Source organism: Haemorhous mexicanus, chromosome 17 (assembly GCF_027477595.1).
Source record: "Haemorhous mexicanus isolate bHaeMex1 chromosome 17, bHaeMex1.pri, whole genome shotgun sequence".
NCBI classification, from domain to species: Eukaryota; Metazoa; Chordata; class Aves; order Passeriformes; family Fringillidae; genus Haemorhous; species Haemorhous mexicanus.
The window spans coordinates 12275668-12295741 of NC_082357.1; the positions used below are offsets into that span (position 1 = coordinate 12275668).

The 20074-nt window shown below is 51.7% G+C and overlaps 2 protein-coding genes across 2 annotated transcripts; both read right to left on the minus strand.

Moving 5' to 3' along the window:
* Window positions 1-738: 738 nt before the first annotated feature.
* Window positions 739-2067, minus strand: LOC132335103 (galanin receptor type 1-like). The gene has a single exon (XM_059861252.1). The coding sequence runs from the start codon at window positions 2065-2067 to the stop codon at window positions 739-741; it is 1329 nt and encodes a 442-aa protein (XP_059717235.1).
* An 11277-nt stretch (window positions 2068-13344) lies between these two features.
* GRIFIN (galectin-related inter-fiber protein) lies at window positions 13345-16946 on the minus strand. The gene is made up of 4 exons (XM_059861523.1): window positions 16807-16946; window positions 14632-14711; window positions 14379-14541; window positions 13345-13956 (listed from the first exon to the last, which is right to left on the minus strand). Coding segments are annotated over exons 2-4 (330 nt in total). The 5' UTR covers window positions 14634-14711; window positions 16807-16946; the 3' UTR covers window positions 13345-13791.
* Between the last annotated feature and the right edge of the window lie 3128 nt (window positions 16947-20074).

The following is a 20074-nucleotide window of genomic DNA, read 5'->3' on the forward strand; positions in this document are numbered from 1 at the left end:
CACAGTTCTTTCCACTCCATACACAGGAGCACCACTGTAAGAAAGGGAGCTGATGCCCAAAAAAATATTTTCCTGTTTCATTTCCTAAATTACCTCTGAGGCCACATTATCCCTTCTGAATTCCCAAATGTGGAATGGTGATGGTTGCTTTAGTACTTCTGGCATGGTCTCTTCACATAAGGAGAATTTATTTGCGTGGAGGAGTGAAACAATACGAGCAGACAATGAAATCTCAAGTGGTAAAGTGTGTGAAATTCTCCATTTACTATTACTTTTTATGATGCTGTTTCCAGCCTTTCTTCACTGCTTGCAACTACAACTGATGGATTTGGAGCACAGAGTGCCTCTCATCACTGCTCTTCATCAGCAAGTGTGAGCAGCAGCAAGCAGTCAAATCGTTGCTGTATCCAAACAGCATCTCTGCATCCAGGCATGGAGCTGCAGGGAGAGCTCACTCGTTGGGAACTTGATCTGCCTAATTATGTGACTGTTGACTGGGCAACGGGCTGCACGTCCAGTTGTCCCCAGTAAAAATAATTTGTCTTAAAATTTCATCTGAGTTTAAATACATCATCTTTTTATCTCATTACCTGTTTCTTTCCCTGTCACAGCATTTTTGAAATGGTACCAAGAGTTATTAGAAGAAAGCTCTTTTCCATCATTAAAATACTGGGTTCAGAAAGATCTCCAGAGTCCTTAAATGCAGATGAAGGCATGAGTGGCACTTCCTGAGCAGAATTACAAGGAAGTGTTCTCACTGGAGACAGTATTCAGAGGTGGATGCTGGCAGGAGTTCAAGTGTCCACACTTGTTCTTATGGCCATGACTTCCCTGACATCTCCTGTCCATGGAGGGGGTGCTGGAGGGTCCTTTCCTTGCAGGCTCCGCTGAACTCCGGTAAGAGAGCAGCTCTGGGACTGAGGAATGAGGTGTCCCTTCAGACAGAGAGAAGTTAAAGAGAGAGACCATCCTTTGGTGGTATTTGCTCTTCATTTCCTTGGCTGACCTGTAGAGGTTCCCAACGAAGCAATAGCATATTGGGTTGAGGCTGGAATTGGTGAGGCCGAGCCACTGGGCAAAAGGCCTGAGCTGCAGGATCCAAGGAGAAGGAGTCACATCCTGCAAAGACTTGGGGATGTTGAAATCAATCCAGATGTCCATCAGATAGACGGGCAGCCAAGAGATGGCGAACAGCAGGACCAGGGCCACCACCATCTGTGCCACCTTCCTGCGGATCTTCAGCCTGGAGGCCGGCAGGGACCGGTTCAGGGCAGAGCTCTCCTTCAGCTGCCTGCTGCGGCTCCACAGCCGGCGCACCGTGAGGAAGCAGATCACCATGTTGAACAGGACGGGCAGGCAGTACAGGGCACAGAAGAGCAGAAAGTTGTAGGCTTGCTTGAGCCTCTCCTGAGGCCAGATCTCCCTGCAGATGGAAAACACCAGGGGCAAGCCCTCCACCACCCCGATCTCATCCCGTTTGTTCATGAAGATGAGGGGCATGCATATCCCTGAGGACAGCAACCACACCACCAGGATGGTGCTGAGGATCCTCTTCTGGGTGAAGAAGGAGCGGGCGTTGAGCGGGTTGTGCACGCTGTAGTACCGGTTCACGCTGATGACGGTCAGGCTGAGGACGCTGGCAGAGACAGAAACAGCCTGGATGAAGGGCACTGCCCGGCAGAGGAAGTCCCCGTACACCCAGGCTTTGTAGATGAGGTTGCCCACGGTGATGGGCATGCAGATGCACACCACCATGAGGTCACACACCGCCAGGTTGATGAGGAGGCTGCGGGTGGCGCTCAGGCTGGACACCCGACTCCGGCGCTTGCGGGTCAGCACCCTGATGGACATGATGTTGCCCACGAAGCCCACCACAAAGGACAGCAAGTACATCACTGTGAGGCTGATGGTGACAGGCTCCTTTGCAAAGAGGAAGAGCATCTTCTCCAGCTCTTCCCACCCCAGCTCCTGGCTGCCGTTCCAGAGCCCGCCTTGGGTCTGGTTCTCCTCCTGCCAGAGCTGCAGAGGGTCTGGGGGGGCCCCGGGTTCTGGGGGGGCCGAATCCATGGCTGAGTCCCCCCCCCGGGCAACCTGGGCTAACGGGGCAGAGCCTTCTGCGCTGCTTCCAGTGCTCCGGACATGGCCAGCTGGGATCAGCCCTGCCTGCAAAAGAGGGTGTGGAGAAGGGGAATCAGCGGGGGCTAGGGGCAGCGATCGCCCTTCAAGGGGAGCTTCTTATCCACAACTTAGTTGAGAAGCGGCCGTAGCGCGGGGCGGCCGGGCTGGGCAACGCGGCACCGGCACCGGCACCGGTCCGGCAGCAGCGGCGGGACCGACGGGAGCCCCTGCCCGGCCGCGGAGAGACGGCGCCTCCGCCGGGAGGACGGGGAAGGAGCCCCGGGCCCCCCGCAGCCCGAAGAGCAGCCCTGGCCCCGGTCCGCAGCCACTCCCCCGCTTCCTCTGTCCCTCACTCCCTCCTTCCCCGGAAAGTTGCGTGTCCCGCGGCCACGCTGCCGGACCCCTGCCCCGGGCTGCTCCCAGGTCCCGGTCCCTCCCGCTCCGTTCTGGTTCCCCGTCTCTCCCGCGGTCCCGCGGCTCGGCGGCACTCACCGGGCAGAGGGCGGGCAGCGCCGGCCGGGCTCCTCCAGCCGTCAGCTCTGCCGTGGATGTGTGCGTGTGTCCGTGTGTCCCCGTGTCCGTGTGTCCGTGCGTGTGTGCGGCGGCAGCGCCCGACCCGCTGCCACCCGCGCGTGCTCGCACCCACGCACCCACCGCACCGCCAGCCCGGCGCTCACAGGGCGGCGCGCACACGCTGCACACCCCGCACACCGCGCACACAGCCCCGCACACACCGCACACAGCCCGGCACACACCGCACACAGATCCGCACTCAGCCCCGCACAGAGCCCTGCACACCTTGCACGCCCCGCACACGCACAAAGCTGCACACACAGAGTCCTGTCCTGCGACCCCCGCCCACGCACGCACACACGCGGACCCCGACAGACCCTACACACACCCCTCAGCACGTCTGTAGACCCGCACGCTCTGTGCACACTCCCTTTGCACGCACCTTCCTGTAGGTGCCCTGCACACCCGCAGGCACCCTGAGCATCCACAGCCCCGCTCCCTCCTCACGCCCACCCCGCACCCACTCGGCACCTCTGCGTGGCCCCGCAGAGCCTTCCCGTGCACCCCTCCCCGCACACGCAGGTTCAACCCCGCAGCCCCTTCGCACCCCAAGAACACACGCACTTACACACACACACACCTACACCACACACCCACACACACACGCACCCCATTCTCCCCCCGCAAAGCAGCCCCCGCCCCTCCGCCGGCAGCGCTGGCCGTGCCCGGCCCGGGACAGGCCAAGCTGGAAGGAGCCGAGCCCCTGCCCGGGCCGGCCCGGGATATGTTAAGCCGAGCCGAACCGTGCCAGCCGCGCCTCCAGCCCGGAGCCCGGAGCCAGCCCGGCCGTGGTGCTGAAGGGACAGCTCCGGCCGGGCACGGAGCGGGCAGGGACCGGGCGGGGCTGGGACAGTCGCGGACTGTTCCTGAGGGTCCCCTCCTCCTCCTCTCCTGGGGTCGCTGGGTTCAGCTGTAGCAGAGCGGGAAGGATCCTGCCTCACTTCTACTCACACATCCCCCACCATCCTGAGTTTCTGGCGGATCCCGGCACGCCAAGGGTTAACAGCAGCACAGGTGTGATGGGAACTCAGCCGAACGAGGAGCGCTGCACAAAGAAACCAAACTTCTGGTGTTTTCTGTTGAATTGAAGGAATGGGGGGAAAGGAACGTTTATGGGGAAAGTGCCTTGAAAAGTTGAAGTGCTTTTTTGGGGAGCAAGGTGTGTTTGTAAAATGGAACTTTTGACTGGAGGTGCTCAGAGGATGCCAGCGTATCAAAGGGGACAATGTCTGATGAGAGGAATTCATATCTCTGCCTGAAATGTTTAGTTTTTATTCTCTTTCTTTGCTTTCTCTGAGGGAGAGCAAAGTAACTAATACAGCCCAGTGGAGGCTGCTCGTCACTGAACGGTGAATGCCCTTGATTTCACTGGGAAATTCCCCATCCTTTTTATTCTATGCATGTGAAAGAATAAAGTAAATATTTTTGGTCAGCTTTACGTGAAATGAAAGAAAGATCAGTGGTGGAGCTACACTGAGGGGGGTGGCAGGCAGATGTGATCAGCCTGCAAACCTCTCCTGCATGAGAATTCATTTGCTCTAAGTGTGTAACTGCTCACTCTCCTACAGTTCTCTGTCTGTGTATTTATAGGTCTTCAGAGACAAACAGCTTCCACAAACTAATTGTAGAGTGTTGCCCAGAGCACCAGGTACACATCATTCCACACAGTGAAATGCATGGATACTCCCATGGATACCTAAAATCTGCTGCACTTTCCCAGCTGCTCCATGAGCAAATAGATCTGTTGCAATGAGGCAACTACAGAGACCAGCCTTGGAGCTGGCAGTTGGAAATCTCCATGCACCCGAGCCCTTGCCAGCCTCTGACTGTCTCCCTACAGCACACCTGCCATTCCACGTGGAAAACACAGGATGGAGGTGTTCAAGTCAATATTTTTGTAGGGTATAACAGAGTACAAGAGAGAAGGGTGCAGAAATGCAGAAATGTGCCAGGGCTTGTTTTGTCCAGGTAGTTGCCTTCCAAGTGTTCAAGCTAATAAATACATTTAACTTCTTTTTTTCTCCTCAGTGCATTTTATTTGTAACTCGCATGATTTACTGCAGAGGGACCTTTAGGACTTCAAGACTAAATTACTAAGTTAATCAATGGTTTGATATAATTAGAATGAATCTGCTTTTGCATCCATTGACACAACTCACAAATGCCAAGTCATCTCCAGCAGCAAATGACAAATTCATACACTGTGTGCATCTGACAGAGAGCACAGGGCATTGATTATAACGGGTTCATTGATTCTAACAAGTTCAAAGTCACCAGATAACTCAAGATGGGGAATCTCCAACAAAAAGAAATGCTGTACCCTTTTCACTTTGGTTTGCCTCTTACAGAACAGCTTTGAAGTGGAGGCTAAATAAAGTCCACTGGAGACAGGAGCCAACCTTCAGCAGCAAGGGCAATGGGCTGGGCTGTGATCATACAGCAAAGCACATCAGAAATAACCCAATGGTCTCACTGGAGTTACAGCTGTGAACAACTGACCTGAGAGGAGTGAGTCAGCCACTTTGGGGCTTCGCCAGAATCTCAAAAAACCTCACATTTCCCCTGCCAGCTACAAGTGCCCAAACCTGCCCTGCCCACTGCGCATCAGAGTCCCCGGCCAGGGTAAATTTAGCTTTGCTGCCTTGGCACAACCTCCCTGCTCCCACTGCAGCAGGAGCTGGACACCTCACAGAACTGCAGTGATGCTCTGCTGTCCCAACCATGGGTGTAAATTCAGGAAACCCTGAGGATTTTCCAGCTTTGGCTGGACCTTGAGAGTGTGAAGCTAGAGCAAACCCTCTGGTTGTGCATCTAGTTGCTCATGTGCTCTCCCACTCTAACTTTTCCCCTGCTAGCCAGGCTCCCTGCCAGGACTTGGGGCATACACAGCCCTGTGTGGTCCCCAGTGCATCTGCATCCCTGACCTCTGTGGGATGGCTGGCACCTGACCAAAGGGCACTTGGCTCTCTTGGCCTTCTCCCAGTGCCCATCCCAACATGCCTGATGTGTCTCAGCTGGCACAGTTTGAGGTAAAGGCCTGTTGTGAGGATGTAGCTGCTCTCCCCTCCTGTGCTTGCCCAGCAGGTAGGTGGCATGGGGTTTGCCTCCTTCACAGAGGTGAAACAGAATTAGGGCTTGTCTCAGTCCAGCAGGGCTGGATTGGTGCTACTGGGACAGATTGTCAATGGTGCAGCTTGTGTTGGGTGAGCTAGGAGCACATTCCAGGGTGTTTGGGCTGAGCACTGGCACTGGTGAAATTGTTTCCCACCTGATTTTGCTGGGAGGTGCTGTTAACACTGCCCTTGGAAAGCACTGGGTAAAACCCACCTCCACTGCCACCTGTCCCTTCTTGTCCCTGCCACACTTTTGGACCGATGGCTTGGACACAGGAGGATCTGGGGCTAAGGGAGACTCCCCCAGCCCTCCCAGGACCCTGCTGGGAAGCTGTGTGTGAGCATTTCTAATGCTGAGTAATACTGAAACCTGGCTCTCTTGCCATCGGGAGAGAGTAACAACATCACCGTTAACTCACACTGGATTAAAAAAAAAATAAAAAATCGACCCTTCTCCTGGACATTTTCATATAAATCTCTAACCCAGCACCAAAACTCCCCAAATCTCTGTGCCATCGGACCGGGGATCTCTGAGCTGGCTTTGTCGCTCCCTCTGCTGGTGACTGCTCCGTCCCCGTGCCAGCGCTGCTCCGGCACGGCCGTTTTGGGGCCGAAACGAGCTCTTTGTGGTCCCAGGGTGCGGGTCCTCATCCCCGCTCCCGTGTGACATTCGCAGATGTCAGCGCTTTGATGCTGCTGTCAATCCAGGAGGAGATAAGAGGCCAACGCTGCTCACAATCAAAGGCAATACAAAGGAGATGCCAAGTGCACTTCAGATTCTTTGAAAATAAAATAGCAAAGCAAATAAAACACATCTGGGATTTGATGTTTGTTGTTTGTAATTACTTCCATGGGAGTGAAAATCTTTGTTCTCCCACTAGTCTTCCCTCAATCAAAGAATGAAACATTTAAACTATCTCCAGTCTCCTTTGGAGGATTTTAAATGGAGAATGTGTGCATTTTTATGTCTGAGAACATTCACTGGTCTGTTTTCATAAACAGATATGTGCCAAATTCCATATCTTCTGTCCTTTTTATTGGATGCCTTTTAGATTGAGTGCTCCGGAAATGTAGTGGCTGAAAGAAAAAGATAATTTTGCACAGAAGAATTTGTCTAATACAATGTTCACTGGCTCAAGAGCAATGAAACACCATTTTGGCATTGGAGGGATTGAAAATTCTGTCTTTCAGATGTCTTTGTTTGTGGTTTTTGCAGAAGTTCAGGCAAGTAGCAGGCTGGGAATGCAGGGCTAAACATGCTCCTGCAGAGCCCCTGTTTAAACCCAGAACCACACCAAGTGAACTTGACCCTCTCTCATTAAATGGAGGATCCTGAATGGATGTGTAATGAATAACAAAGTGAGTGTTTTAAGGAGAAATCAGTGCTGTGGATCCCTAAATCACTGCACACATTTACAGAGAAGATTTTGAAGTGATAATGAGCATCAGGTCAAGCCTTTGAGAAGTTAAGAGTGCCAGGACTTGGCAGAGGAGGCAGCTGACACACAAAGCAGCCCTCTAACACTGCCTGCATTCATGCAGCCCTTCTCTCCCTGGAGCTGGGACCTAGGATCCTCTGAAGCAATAATGGGATTTCCTCCATGCCCACGTTTTGTGTGGTGCTCTCACCCTCCTGCCCAGTGCAGGCACCACAAACCCTGGGGAAAAATATTCAGAACCAGACTGAAACCAAAGGCCAAAGAAGACGACTTGGTGGCTGAGGGAATCTGGTGGTCTGAGCAGCTTTGTGGGGCTCCATTTCACCCTGCTATGACCCCAAGCAGTTTTTCACTGGCGTGGTACTGCCAGGTGAGACAGCTTTGTGAGCAGGGGCTGGTAAATCCTCCCTCCCTCCTTCTACCTGCACGCTCCACATTTGAATATCAATACATCTTCCTTGGTGCTCTATGCCCAGGTGCAACAGGCTAATAAAGGGCTTTTCAGATGACAAATCTTCCTGGGTTTCATCAGCTGATTGCCATCTGGGGGAAGCCTGACAAAGGCTTTAAATTTGCCACTGTTTTGCCTTTTCCCAGCTGCAGAGGCTTGCAGAGGGGAAATGCGGGGAGGCAGGAAGGAAAGGCTCTGCAGAAAAAAAAACATTCTCAGGGCCCAGATCTGCTAGTATCAGAGAGGAGATAAAGATTTCAGAGAATACAATAGGAGGGAGTTTGTCTTTCTGAGAGAAATAACTTACTCTCAGCCTAGGTGATACTTTGCCTGGCTGTCACAAACAGATACCTCAGGGGTCAGGTTGCAATAAGAATTAGAACTTGTGCACCTTTGCAACAAGGGCTTAGTGATCAGTCAAGTGTTATGTGTTTAAAAACCAGCTTTCCTATATTTCATACTTGCAATGACGAAATTCTTAGGATTTGTGCTCTCTGAATTCAAGAGAGGATTAGCTGGGAAGCAGGGAGAGATGTGATTCTAGTTCTGAATGTTCTCCAATGTTTTGACAGTATAAAATAATCTGTGAGCTGTTATTTATTTTCAGCAGCATTTTAGGAGGAATCCCCACGACTAAGGAAAACCAGGCAGGCAGAGGCTGCTGGGGCTGTTAAACTCTTGTCAGGATCAGTTGCAAACTTTTTTCTTCCCTAATGCCTCACCTCTCTCAGTGCAGTGACTCATGTGGAAAGGCTCAGGCAATTTACTGGAAGTACAATCACTGCCCTCTCATCAACCACTGACTCTGTCTGTCCTTCTGCTTCCAGTGTGTGCTCACAGCTCAGAGGAGCTGCAGGAAATGAAAGCTGACAATGGCTGCAGCTCGCCGCAGAGGCGGAGGAGGTGACAAGGTGAAATAGCTGCATCTCAGTTTTACTCCCAATTTTTGAAACCAGAAAGGTTTTCATGCCATAGATCAAACAACAGCTGCTAAGCCTTTGGAAAAGGGAGGTATCAAGGAAGGGGAGGAAAATGAAGGGTTTGTTGGTGGCTCTTTCATCATTTCTGGCATGAAACAAGCTGGGAAAATGCTGGTTGGTATGGGAGAGCAGAGTGACGGTGTCTGTGTGCAGGTGGATGGAAACTCCTTGGTCTGGTGAGCTGCTCAGCAGCCTGGGGCCCACTGAGACAAGGGGCTGGCTCAGCTGTGACACTTGCAGGGGTTCATCATGGGGCCTGCTGGCTCATTAAGGCTTGGGCAGCACCAGATAGACAATGAAAAGTCCCAGCCCAGCCTACCCGTGGGTTCCAGGGTCAGGCCCAGAGCACCAGGCTGGTGACAAAACCACCTGGTTCCCTCCTTCCTTTTCTGCTCTCATTTCCTGCAAGTGCCTTGGTCCCCCCACCTGCACAAGGGTGTTATGATAGTTCTTTTTATACTTGGATCTTTATAAGTGCTTTTTAAGACCCCAAAGCCTTGCAATAATGGGATGGTGCAGAGAAAACATCCAGATCTCCACAGGCTGTTGTCTTGTGCTCTGCTAAAACCAGAGATTTGGCTACTGATGTCCATATAGCTTGAAGAAATAACATGATAAATTGCATCTGGCTTTGGCAAGAGGGTCTTGGACAGACTGTGGGACTGGAGGGCCAGCAAATCTGGGCATCAGGCTAATTTCTGTCACGCTTTCCTCAGGCAGTATTGATGCACAATAACTCAGCTGCCAAATAAAGTGATACCATCAGCTTCCAATTCTTCAACTTCCAGACCAGAGCCTTTCTTTTAGAAAATAATCCCTCTCCAGCCTTTCATGTCTGGAGCTGGTACCTGCCACCATGCATACAAAATCAGGGCTGGGAGGTGTGCTTTTCTGTCTGAGCTGGCTCTGAATGGGGATGCTGAGTTAAAATGGCTTTACAAGCCTCTCTTTAATTGCAAGGCAAGAAACACCCCTCTGCTTTCCTGCAGAGACTCTTCTAGCTGCATTCTGGGGCTGCCTGTAGCCTCAGAAATTCCCCTTCCCCCCCAGAACCCAGAGCTACTACTCCTTTCCTCTTGTTTTATTTTCCTCACACTCTCCAGAAAAAGGCTGAATGTTTGCTCTCCGTGTTCCTCAGTCCTGCCAGCAAACACCAGTGACTGCAGAGCATTTCAGGAGTTGGACAGCCCACCAGGGTTGAATAAGCCACCTCCTAGATGGGGAGTCAGAGATGCAAGGCAGAGAGTCACTGCTGATAAGGCCTGCACTTCTAGCAGGTGTTTCTGTGCTGGGAAAACAGCCCTTGGGGGATGGGGGAAATTAGAGATGCCATAGACCAGGGGCCAGGGTCACTGAGCTGTGCCACTACACAGCTGCTTGGTGTGAGTGGAGAGCTGTGCTGCAGCCCAGCTGTTTCCATCAGAGGATGCTCAGGGGGCATTGAAATAGGGGGAGAAAGGGAAATTTTAATGAACTGGTTAAGAGCTGCCCTCCTCCTGCCTTTCTTCACCAGAGCTGCCTTCTAGCACTGAGGAAATAGCTAACTCCCACCATCAGATTTGGTAGGTTTGGGGGTTTTTGTGCAGGGGTGGAAAAGAAAAAAACAGGGGTTGAAAGAAAAGGCACCAAGTTGCAAAATGAGTGTTGGGCAGATGCAGCCTGTGTGACTTTCTTCTCTTTTAGAACTCTCCTGAAAGTTTTTGTCACTGCATTAGCAACAAGTCCTCGCCCTTTCCCCTCCCCATTTCCTGCCTCCAGGCAGGACCCAGGCTGATATTAATTGTCATTGCAGAGGCTGGCAGGACTGGTGTCAGCCAGCCAGCCCGATGTCCCCAGGCTGCTGCTGTGCTGCTGAGATGTGACTGAGGCTGATGAGGGAGCTGTTTGCTCAGCAGCCTGTGAGGGAATTGCTGGGGTGTGTGGTGACTGCCAGGGCTGTCAGGGACACCGAGGAGCAGCTCTGGTCACGCATCAGCAGATGCTCCACGGGAGATCTGTGAAACTGCCAGAGGGGCCCTTGGTCCTTGGAGCTCTGGCACAGCTCAAGCACGGAGAATTATGAGCCTGACTTTCCCCTTGTTGATCTGGGGATGAACCAGAGCGTTTCTGAGCTCTGCAGATCCACTCCAAATGAGGAGAACTGGAGGGAAAGGGACAGCCCACGTGGGAGGTCATCACTTCAGTCAGTTTTGCCTCCTGAGAGACATCTCTCTTTCCCAGGTGTCCCTTCCTGGTCTGTGTGAGCCACACAAGCAGCAACTGCTGCTTCATCTGCAGATCCTACCCCAAGACAGTCCCTACCCCACCCCACAGCCATGTTCTCTCTGGAACATTCCAGCTGGCTCCTCTGCAGCACTTGGCCACAGCAAAACTGCAGAGCTTGACCTTGAGGGTGGGCAGTGACATTCTGGTGGGATCCCCCAGTGCTGCACCCCCAGCTGCTGCAGCCCCCTCCCCTCCAAAACACCCTGGGCAGGAGCTGGTCTTTATCAGCTCTCCCCCAGGTCATGAACAGGGAGGCTGATAGAAATGTGGAAAAGGATTAATTTGTCCCCTTTGATCCCCTCAGTACCAGCACACGATGCCTCCCTGCAAGCCTGGTGTGCCAGGCCTGCTCCAGAGAGTTTAACTGACCATTGTAATTGCAAGGCTTCATTTTTTCCTGGAGTTTTTCCTCATGGGACAGATGAGGGTCACAGACTTGGAGGGTATCTCATTCCCCATAAAACTCTGCAAAACAGCTATAAACAGCCAGCCCTGAAGTTTTGCTTCCAGCAGTGCTCTGTAGATTCCCAGACCTCTCTTGCTCTTCTGCCCCCTTCACCCTTGGCTGTGTTTTGGCTGGAGGAGGCAGCAGATAAAGCCCTGAAGGCAACAGCAGAGCTGGGGATGTGTCAGGAGAGACTGGGCTCTCCTGGTGCAGATGGCAATGGAGTGAGATCAGCTGCTGGCAGGAGCTGGGGGGATGTGTCCAGGAGTCAGGGCATAATCTCTGTCTCTGCCTGATTTTTGTGGCATCTCTTCATTTATTTGTACTTGAAATGTTTTTGCCCTGTTTGTCTGTGGTCCTTTGTGCTCCTTTCTGGGGAACAAGGAAATTGTGGGGTGTTCCTGCAGCAGGGGCTGTGGATGCAGCTGGTGGCCATATAAGTACAAAGCATTACCCTTATAAATCATTTCATCACTTTTCCTCCATGAGAAATGATCTGTCTTTATCAGCACCCAGAAAAAGCACAAACAGAAAGGACAATTTCTTTCAAATGCTGCTCAGCATTATCAGATGGATGACACAGAGATCCCTGCAGGCCTGGCTTTGTCTGGGTTTGTGCCTGTTTTGCTGAAGGCATGGCCATGAGAGCAAAGTGTGCTGAAGCCTTGGGTTATATCATAACACCCAGAATTTGGGTCGACTCTTTGTCCCAGTGGTGATGGATTTATTCCAGGCCAGAGGAAGTCTCAGCATCTCCAACTTTCCTGACTTGCCATTAAGACCACTGCCATTTCCAAAACATGTTTTCTGTTCTTTCTGGAGGGAAAAAGGCACCATTTGGCACCATTTTGTGTTCTCAATGAGCCCTTTGCCACAAGAACAGGATGGTTTCCCATCAGTGCTCTTGATAGCCTGGAAAAACACTGCAAACTTCTTAACAGGTTCATGAATGTCAGGTTTATGGCATCATGTGTTGTGGTTTTCTACACCCACCTCTTCCTCACAAGTCCTTGAAACTGTAAATAGAAGGAAGTGCTGGGAATGGCCAGTTTGAGCACTGAGGAAAGGCTGGAGCAAAACTGCAACCTTCACAGGTCTCATCCCAAGGCAAGGATGGATCAGGGCTGACTTCTTCTGAAGTGATTTCTCCTCAGTGAAAAGGACTGGCAAGGCAGGATCATCTTTGCCTTTTCCATCAGGAATGTGTTCTGTCTTATATGTGAGGAGATTAGGGGGCAGCTGTAATTGCATTTTTGGAATAAGTTCTGTTCAGATGCAACACCGTGACATTGTGCTGTTTATGATGTGTGAAATTAAAACAAAGTAAAAATAACAACTTTTACTCTGCTGTGGCCTGGTCAAGGAGTCACAGATATGTTGTGCTCCAAGGAAGAGGTTGGAAAAGAGAAGAGGGTGCAAGGGATAAGTAGATTGTTTTGAAAAAAAACTAAAAAGGGGGAGAAGAGAAAACAATAAAGCAGAGAGAAGCCAGAGGCTACCCATGCATATCCCCAGGCACTCTGTCCATTCCAAGCTTATCAAAATTTCTAGGTTTACTCAGCTCCTTTTGTTTGGAGTCCAGCTGCATTTCTGGTGCATGGTGGAGGAACCATGTGGTTTTTTGTGCCCCCCCAAGCTCTTGCCCTTCTCTGACACACGACATCACTCTGGGGGTCTGTCTGAGAAGCCTGGAGTTGGCAGGAGTAGAGCTGAGCAAACATCTCTCAGCTGGTGAAAGGAATTCCTGGCAACACCTGGCAAGGTGAATCTTATCACACTGTTCTGCATGCCAGGGACCTTCACCTTGCATTAGCCCTCAAAAAAAAGGCAGTATTTTCCCAGATCCAAAATCACACAGACCTCAACAGTGTCCTCCAGCCCTTGCTCATGCCAGGTGCCTGGACTGGCAGGGAAGGAATGATGGGATTGATCTGCCCAGGGAGGGATGTCTCAGCAGGGATTTCCTTGGTTGATTTTATTGACAAATCTGATATCATTCTTACCCAGCTGCTGGAAAGAAACATCCCTTTCCGCCCCTAACATCCACATTCCCCACGTGCCCAGCTGAGGACTGGTGCTCATGCACAGCCTACTCTTGGGCAAACACAATTTCTAAGGTAACATTCAGGTGTCCAGACTACTCAAGACAGATTTTGATGTGCAGCAAAGATGATCAGACCTACAGAGCCTGTTGTGCACCCTAAGGTGTAGGGGCAGAAGGTCTTTGAAGGGCTGGGCTATGGTCAGCAGTGTGGCTGGGTGATGGGAATGACCATCCCTTCCACTCTGAGGACACGTGGCCATCTCCCTGGTTGGTGGTGGCGTGTGGAAATGGGGAGGAAATGATCCTTGGCTGAATCAGGAGCTTAAAGGGGAATGGTCTGTGAGAGATCCCCAACTGTGGTCTCTAGTAAAGAGCTCGTTTGGTGATTTCCACTGAAGAAATGTCAATATCATCCAGAATCTGCAGCTTGGTGATGGAGGAAAGATTCTTCTGCCGATGCTTGAACTGCAGGACTTTGTTTTCATTGATGAAAACGTGGAAATAGTCCTGGTCAGAGTAGATTTCGACCTGAAAGAGAGACTGTGTTATGTTCATGTGGCCTTACTGGACCTTGCTTTTGTCAGGGAGCTGCTGGATCTGTCCAGCCACCTCAAATCCTGCCAGAGCTGACACACGCACTGCTCACCCCCACTCTGGGCAAAGAGAGGGAATAACTGAGTTTTTCCTTTCATGATAACAAAATCTGGTGGTAATGCAAAGCCTAAATTGAAAACAAATGCAGCATCCAGGGATTACTGCTGGAGCTCCGCATGGCTGTGCCAGAGTTGGTTATAAATCACCAGGTTGTAACAGGATTACTAACAGGAGACAAAGCCAGAGAGGGATTGTTGCTGGGTATGCTGTTGGCAGGAAAGGCAATGGGGAGCACCCCAGTATTGGCTGGGTTATTCCTGTTACACCTGAGGAGACCTGTGGGGTGACAGAGTTACCTGAAAGGGCTCCTTTGCATTGAAGGGGAAGGTGCTGTTAACCTCTTCCTGCCCCCAGTGGCTGTTGAGGAAGGAGTTGCAGACAATCCTGGAGCTGGAGAGGCGAGGGTTAAAGTGGAGAGCGATTTGGTCTCCGGGATCACAGAGCAAATTAACCTCAAACCTAAGGCAGTGAGAGAAAAGGGATGGAGAGCTGTGGATGATGCTTCTGGCCCTTGTGAGCCAGGGGAGCTGGGAGCAGAGCATTCCTTACATGCCTGAACTGGAACTGGTCTCACCCTTGACCACGATGCTCCATCCAGGACAGATTCCCTCTGGGTGCAGGGCCTCAAACTGCAGGCAAGGAGGAGGACACAGCAAGGTGGCAGAGATGCACTGCCCCACTCAGTCCTGACATGTCTTTCTCACATTTTCATTGTCATCTTCTTTCTCTCCCCTTCCCACACAGGCAATTCTCTATCCCAGTCTTTTTCTCACTCCTAAATAATCTCAGAGACTCTAAACTGATAAGAAATCAAGTCTCTATGACACCCAGTTGATGAGGTGGGATTTGCTGTCCCCGAGGTCTTTTGTAAAGAGCTGAGCGGGATCAGAAAGCAAAAATAAAAGAAGAACTTGAATGCCTTCATTGTTGTCAGGACACAAAGATATTCTGCTTCTCTCTGCACCTGAGCAATACAAAATCTGAAGCAGAAAACTTTGTGATGCTTTGAAGCAGAGGAACAGGTGTAAAGTGACATCCAGTCTGAGCTCATCCAGTGTTACATGGCTGATTCTTCCCAAAAGTTCCTGCCTGAGCCCCTGTTCCATGTGCTCTCCCCATCTCCAAGGTTAAACTTGCATAAAATGAGCTGGAAAATGTTCCTTTTTGAATAATTCATAGTTTTATTAAATAACTCATTTTAATAAGAAGTTCTTGCCATTTCACCCCACTTTTTTTTTTAAGCACGCTAAGGATCTTGCATTTCTGAGCATCCCCTCTCACAAACTTATTGCTCACATTGGGAAAATTTCCCCAGCCTTGACATCTCCACTGCCAGTTGTTTGCCTTTCTCCTTCCTATAGCTCAGGGCTTCAACTCCCCTGTTTCCTTCTCTGTCCCAGGTTCTATTTCCAATGCTTTTTTGGGATATGCATGTTTTTGGGCAGGAGCTGAGACATTTAGGCAGGAGTTAGCAATGACCAACCTCATACTTTCATGCCTGGCTACTTTAGAAGGGCAGCTTTGGGACCCCACACATGGGCACTGAAAGGCTCTGACCAGAGTTCACCCTGTGAGGCACAGACAGCTGCTGGAGCTGGTGAGTTCTGGATTCAAAGAGCACCTGGCAGCACCCAGGTTCACCTTGCCTTGACCTTTAGTTTGTAATCACTGCATCAACCCCAGCAAGAGACCCAGCACACACAGCAAAGAGCTGCTCCCTCTGCTGCTGGATGAAAATCTGTCCTATTGCCCATTACTGAGCATCACAAAACTCACATTTGCAGTAGCCTGGACCAGACTGACATAGAGGAGCACTAACCCCTGAGTTATTCAGGATTCCTACCTGTCTGGCCCTTCTCTTCCACTGTCCCACCCATGCTTGTCACTGTCATATTTTCTGGAAAAGTCCCTTCACCAGGATTTCTTCTCCTGGGAAGCTGAGAAGCCTCAGAGAGAAATGAAACAATAATGATCTGATTGCTTCTCCTGTGTTTGCTGCTTTGGAATGTGGTCTGGAGATTGTTTATCCAACTGGTCATTGTTTGATTTGTTTCATGTGAATTGTTTTTAAATTAATGACCAATCACAGCCATCTGTGTCGAGGCCCAGGAAGGAGTCACGAGTTTTCCATTATCATTCTTGTTAAGCCTCCTGTCTGTATCCTTTCTCTTTTAGCATAGTTTAAGTATAATATAAGTACATAAAATAAAAAATATCTTCAATATAATTACATATATCTTCAATATAAGTACATAAAATAATAAATTAGCCTTCTAAGAACATGGAGTCAGATTCTCTCACCTCGTCATGGGGACCCTGCAAATGCCACCATGCTGTCACCCCACCCTGTCCCCAGCTCACCCGCAGTGCCATCGCTCGCCAGCCCCGCAGCCCAGCCCGGGCACGGGCAGAGGGGTTTTTATACACGCTGCCGGCCGGGAGCCCACGTGTGCGGGGATTGGCATCACCAGCAGGGACTGGCATCACTGAGCTCGGCTGTCAGAGCCGCGGGGCACGGCCGGGATGGGGAGCGGCAATCCCGCTGAGCCCGGCGGGGCCAGCCCGGTCAGGCGTGCGGGTTCACCCGGCCGGGCTGGGCGGGATCAGGAGCCGTGTGATCGGACAGCATGGAGCCGTGTGGTCCAGAGGGGTCAGGTGTGTCTGAGGCACGAAGGAAGGATGGGGACTCCCAAAGCTGAGGGAGATACCAGCAGTCATACCCACCTCAAGGTCCCGAGAGAAGGGAGGTGGCAGAGGAGACGTGGTGCCTCCGACAGGGGCTCAGCTACACCCTGACCATCAGAGATTGCTTTTTCTCCCTGCTTCCTTTTTTCTCTCTTTGTGAGTCACAGCCTGGCCTGAAATGAGCTGATGCCAGCTTTGTCCCAGCCACGTTTCCCCCTCGTGGCGCCCCGGGGCCGGCCAGGCTCGGGATGCTGCTGTGCTGAGCTCAGCACGCCCCGCTTCTGCATTTCCCCTCCTTGCTGGGGACAATGCAGGGATTTGGGAGCAGGGCGAGTGAGCCTTTGTCCAATATTTCCTGACATGGAAACGCACCAAGACATGAGCAGTGTTGAAATGAATGTCAGTGATGAGGTGTTTTCATAAGCTAGGGAAGGGAGGGATGATTGTGCATCCCCCTCCCCTACCCACAGTGTAAATGTCTTAAAACCATGAAGCACTGTCCCACAGCATGGGAGGCTGTGATGGTCCTTGGCTGGTCCTGCAGGAACCCATGGCTTTTGTGGACTAAAGCCCCCTTAGTGTAGAGGCCACAGCTCTGGGTGTTATTTAATGTTTGTTTCACTTCTGGCAGATAAGCAGAATGATAACTACAATTGCAGGCTCTGGTGCCCTTGGCAGACAACTAAAAAAGCAGTTCAGCAGATATAGAAGCCAACAGCCTCTCTTGGGCCTGAAAAAGCAGAGTCCCAGGACAGGATTGGCCCATTTGAACTCTCACAAAGCCAAGCCTTGTGAAGCTGAGCTCTGCCCCGGTGCCTCCCGGCTCTGCAGGAGCTGTGCTGGGAGCAGGAGCAGAGCTCTGTGCTACAGATGGCAGCATTGGGACGTGCAAGGGAGCCCTGAGCAGCGGCAGAGATGCCCAGGTGGTGTTGGAAGGACAGGGACAGGGTCAGGACATCCCACCTGCCACTGCTTGGGTGGCTGAAGGATGATGGACATTGGTGTCTCCAATCTGTCGAGATGCATCTTTCCCCTTCTTATGGCCTGAACCCAATATTGTGTTTTCAGCCCCCAAATCATCACTTCCTGCTCATTTCTGCTGCCTGCAAGGGACTGCAGGTACAAAGGGCTTTTGAGATACTCACAGTGGTGGGCAGAACCAAGCAGAACTGCTGTCTTGTGTGTAGGAAAGGAGGGTCTGCAAGCTAAATAAGTGTGTCCAGTTTATAATAATGATGTTAATGACATCAGTGGATGGGGGTAAGGCTTGGGCACTGCAGAGCAGGTTGTGTTCAGGTGGGCTCAGCTCCTTCTTAAAGGGTGAGTCTGGATCACCCCAAATCTAGACAGGCCTCCCAGACCAGATCAGGGGCTATGACTTCCCCAGAGCACATCTCTGTGCAAGGTCTCTCCAGACTTGCTTCTCTGCTGCCTGGCAGTATTTACACCCCCTCTGCAGCCATTTCATCTTCTTGAGGGAATTCCTAAACTCCCCTGTGCAAACAGGGGTCAGCCTATGCTCCAGCCATGCTGCTTTAGGAATGTGTGACCCCAGGAAGGGTTTGGGATGTTGCTTTGCTGGCTCTCCCCCATTCCCTTTCCCTCAGATCTATGGCTCTGCAATAACCTGGGATCTCTCTCCAGCACTGCTGTCTGCAGGGGACTGGCCATGCCAGTGCTATGCCAGGGCTGGGTGCTGTGAATGCTCCTCCAGGCGTAGTATGGGAGAGAAAATACCTATAAAACCTTTGTGAGTTAAACCTTGGTGCCACAGGCTGTAGTGTCTCTCTATTCCTGCCATCTCACACTGCTGTGCTTTATGGAACTGGCCAGGAGAGGGCTGGAGAGTGCAGGCAAATCCCTGAGGTAAATGATAACAAAATTCACACATGGTTCTAACTCTAACTCTCCTCGAACTCTGCAAGAGTCTGATGCAACACCTGCTGCTGCTCTGGCAGGGGTCAGTGCTGCAGCCTGCAGCTCTCATCCCTGCTGTAAGGGGACTCCAGGCTCTCTGGCAGGAGCCCCTTGCAGCTGCTCAGCCCAAGCATCCCAAGGCAGCTCATCAGAGAGCACCGAAGGAAAACATCACACCCTGAAAGGTGGCAAGAGAAACAGGGGAAGGTGACACCCTGGCACACGCTGCTGGGCTCCAGCTGAGCCTCCTGCCCCTCACTGGGGGTCAGCCCTGCTAACGAGGGCAGCCTCGGCGCTGGCAGCTTCTGGGAATGAGTGTTTGTCAGACTTTCCATTCTCTGGCCTCCTGTTAGCATGTCCCATCACCCTCCCAGTCAGGCACTGGTGCTGGGGAAGGGAAGGGCATGTTCTCTCCCCCAGCAGCTGTCTGGGAGCTGCTGGCTGTGGAATTCTGCTTTGATTCTTGTGGATGGTAAGAAAAGGAGCCTGGTTCTGTCCCAGACAGCGCCGTGAATGCGACTCATTGCAAGTGAAGTCTCTGCCTCTCGTTGCTCTTTCCCCACGCTGGTGGAAAGGGGAAGGTGATCCCACCCCTGCACCAGGGCCCTGAACCCACACAGGGCAGCTGAGGCCAAGCCTGGAGCCACTGCTGTCCCCAGCTCAGCTCCTGCTCCCTGCTCAGTACTTCCCTTCCGCGGCTTTGAGGAGCGGGGATGAAAGGCAAGGAGTGCAAACACAAAGCATGCCTGGTTTATTTTATTTATGACTGGCCTCTGCTTAAAAGGAAACCAGCATTATCAGTCCCAGCACTGCCAGGTCAGATGAGTAAATGAAAGAGAAGGGTTTCGTTTATGACTGGGAGCTCGAGTTTGCTCTTATAAGGGCATCCCGCCAGGCACTGCCTGCTGCCTCTTTGCTGCTGCTCCTGTCAGGGGTGGCCAGGCCCAGCCAGAAACTGAACCAGGGTCTTCCAGAGGTCAGAGCCCTGAGGCTGAGAGTGGCTGAGATCAGGCTGTACCTACCCCTCCTTCTCTGGCTTGGGGCAGCCACATGTGCTACGACACAGCATCCCTGCAGCCAGCAGACCCCAGTGGGTCCATACCCAACCCGGCTGCGTGTTCTCCTGCCAGGCTTGGTGAACCTGACCTGCTCAATTCCCCAGGGAGAAGGTGGTAAAACCATGTCAGAGTAGGTCCCTTTGCCCTCACCAGTGACTCCAGCTGGAAAGGAGTGCTGGGTTTGGGTAGTGGCTGGTGCTGATCCCATTGCTCCAGCTCTGTGAGGTGCAGGCAGAAGGTAAACACACAACCTGGCACAGGCTGGGGTTTGATGCCTGGGGTTTTTAGAGCCAATATTTGATAATCCGTAAATAATTGCCCTGTTGTATATG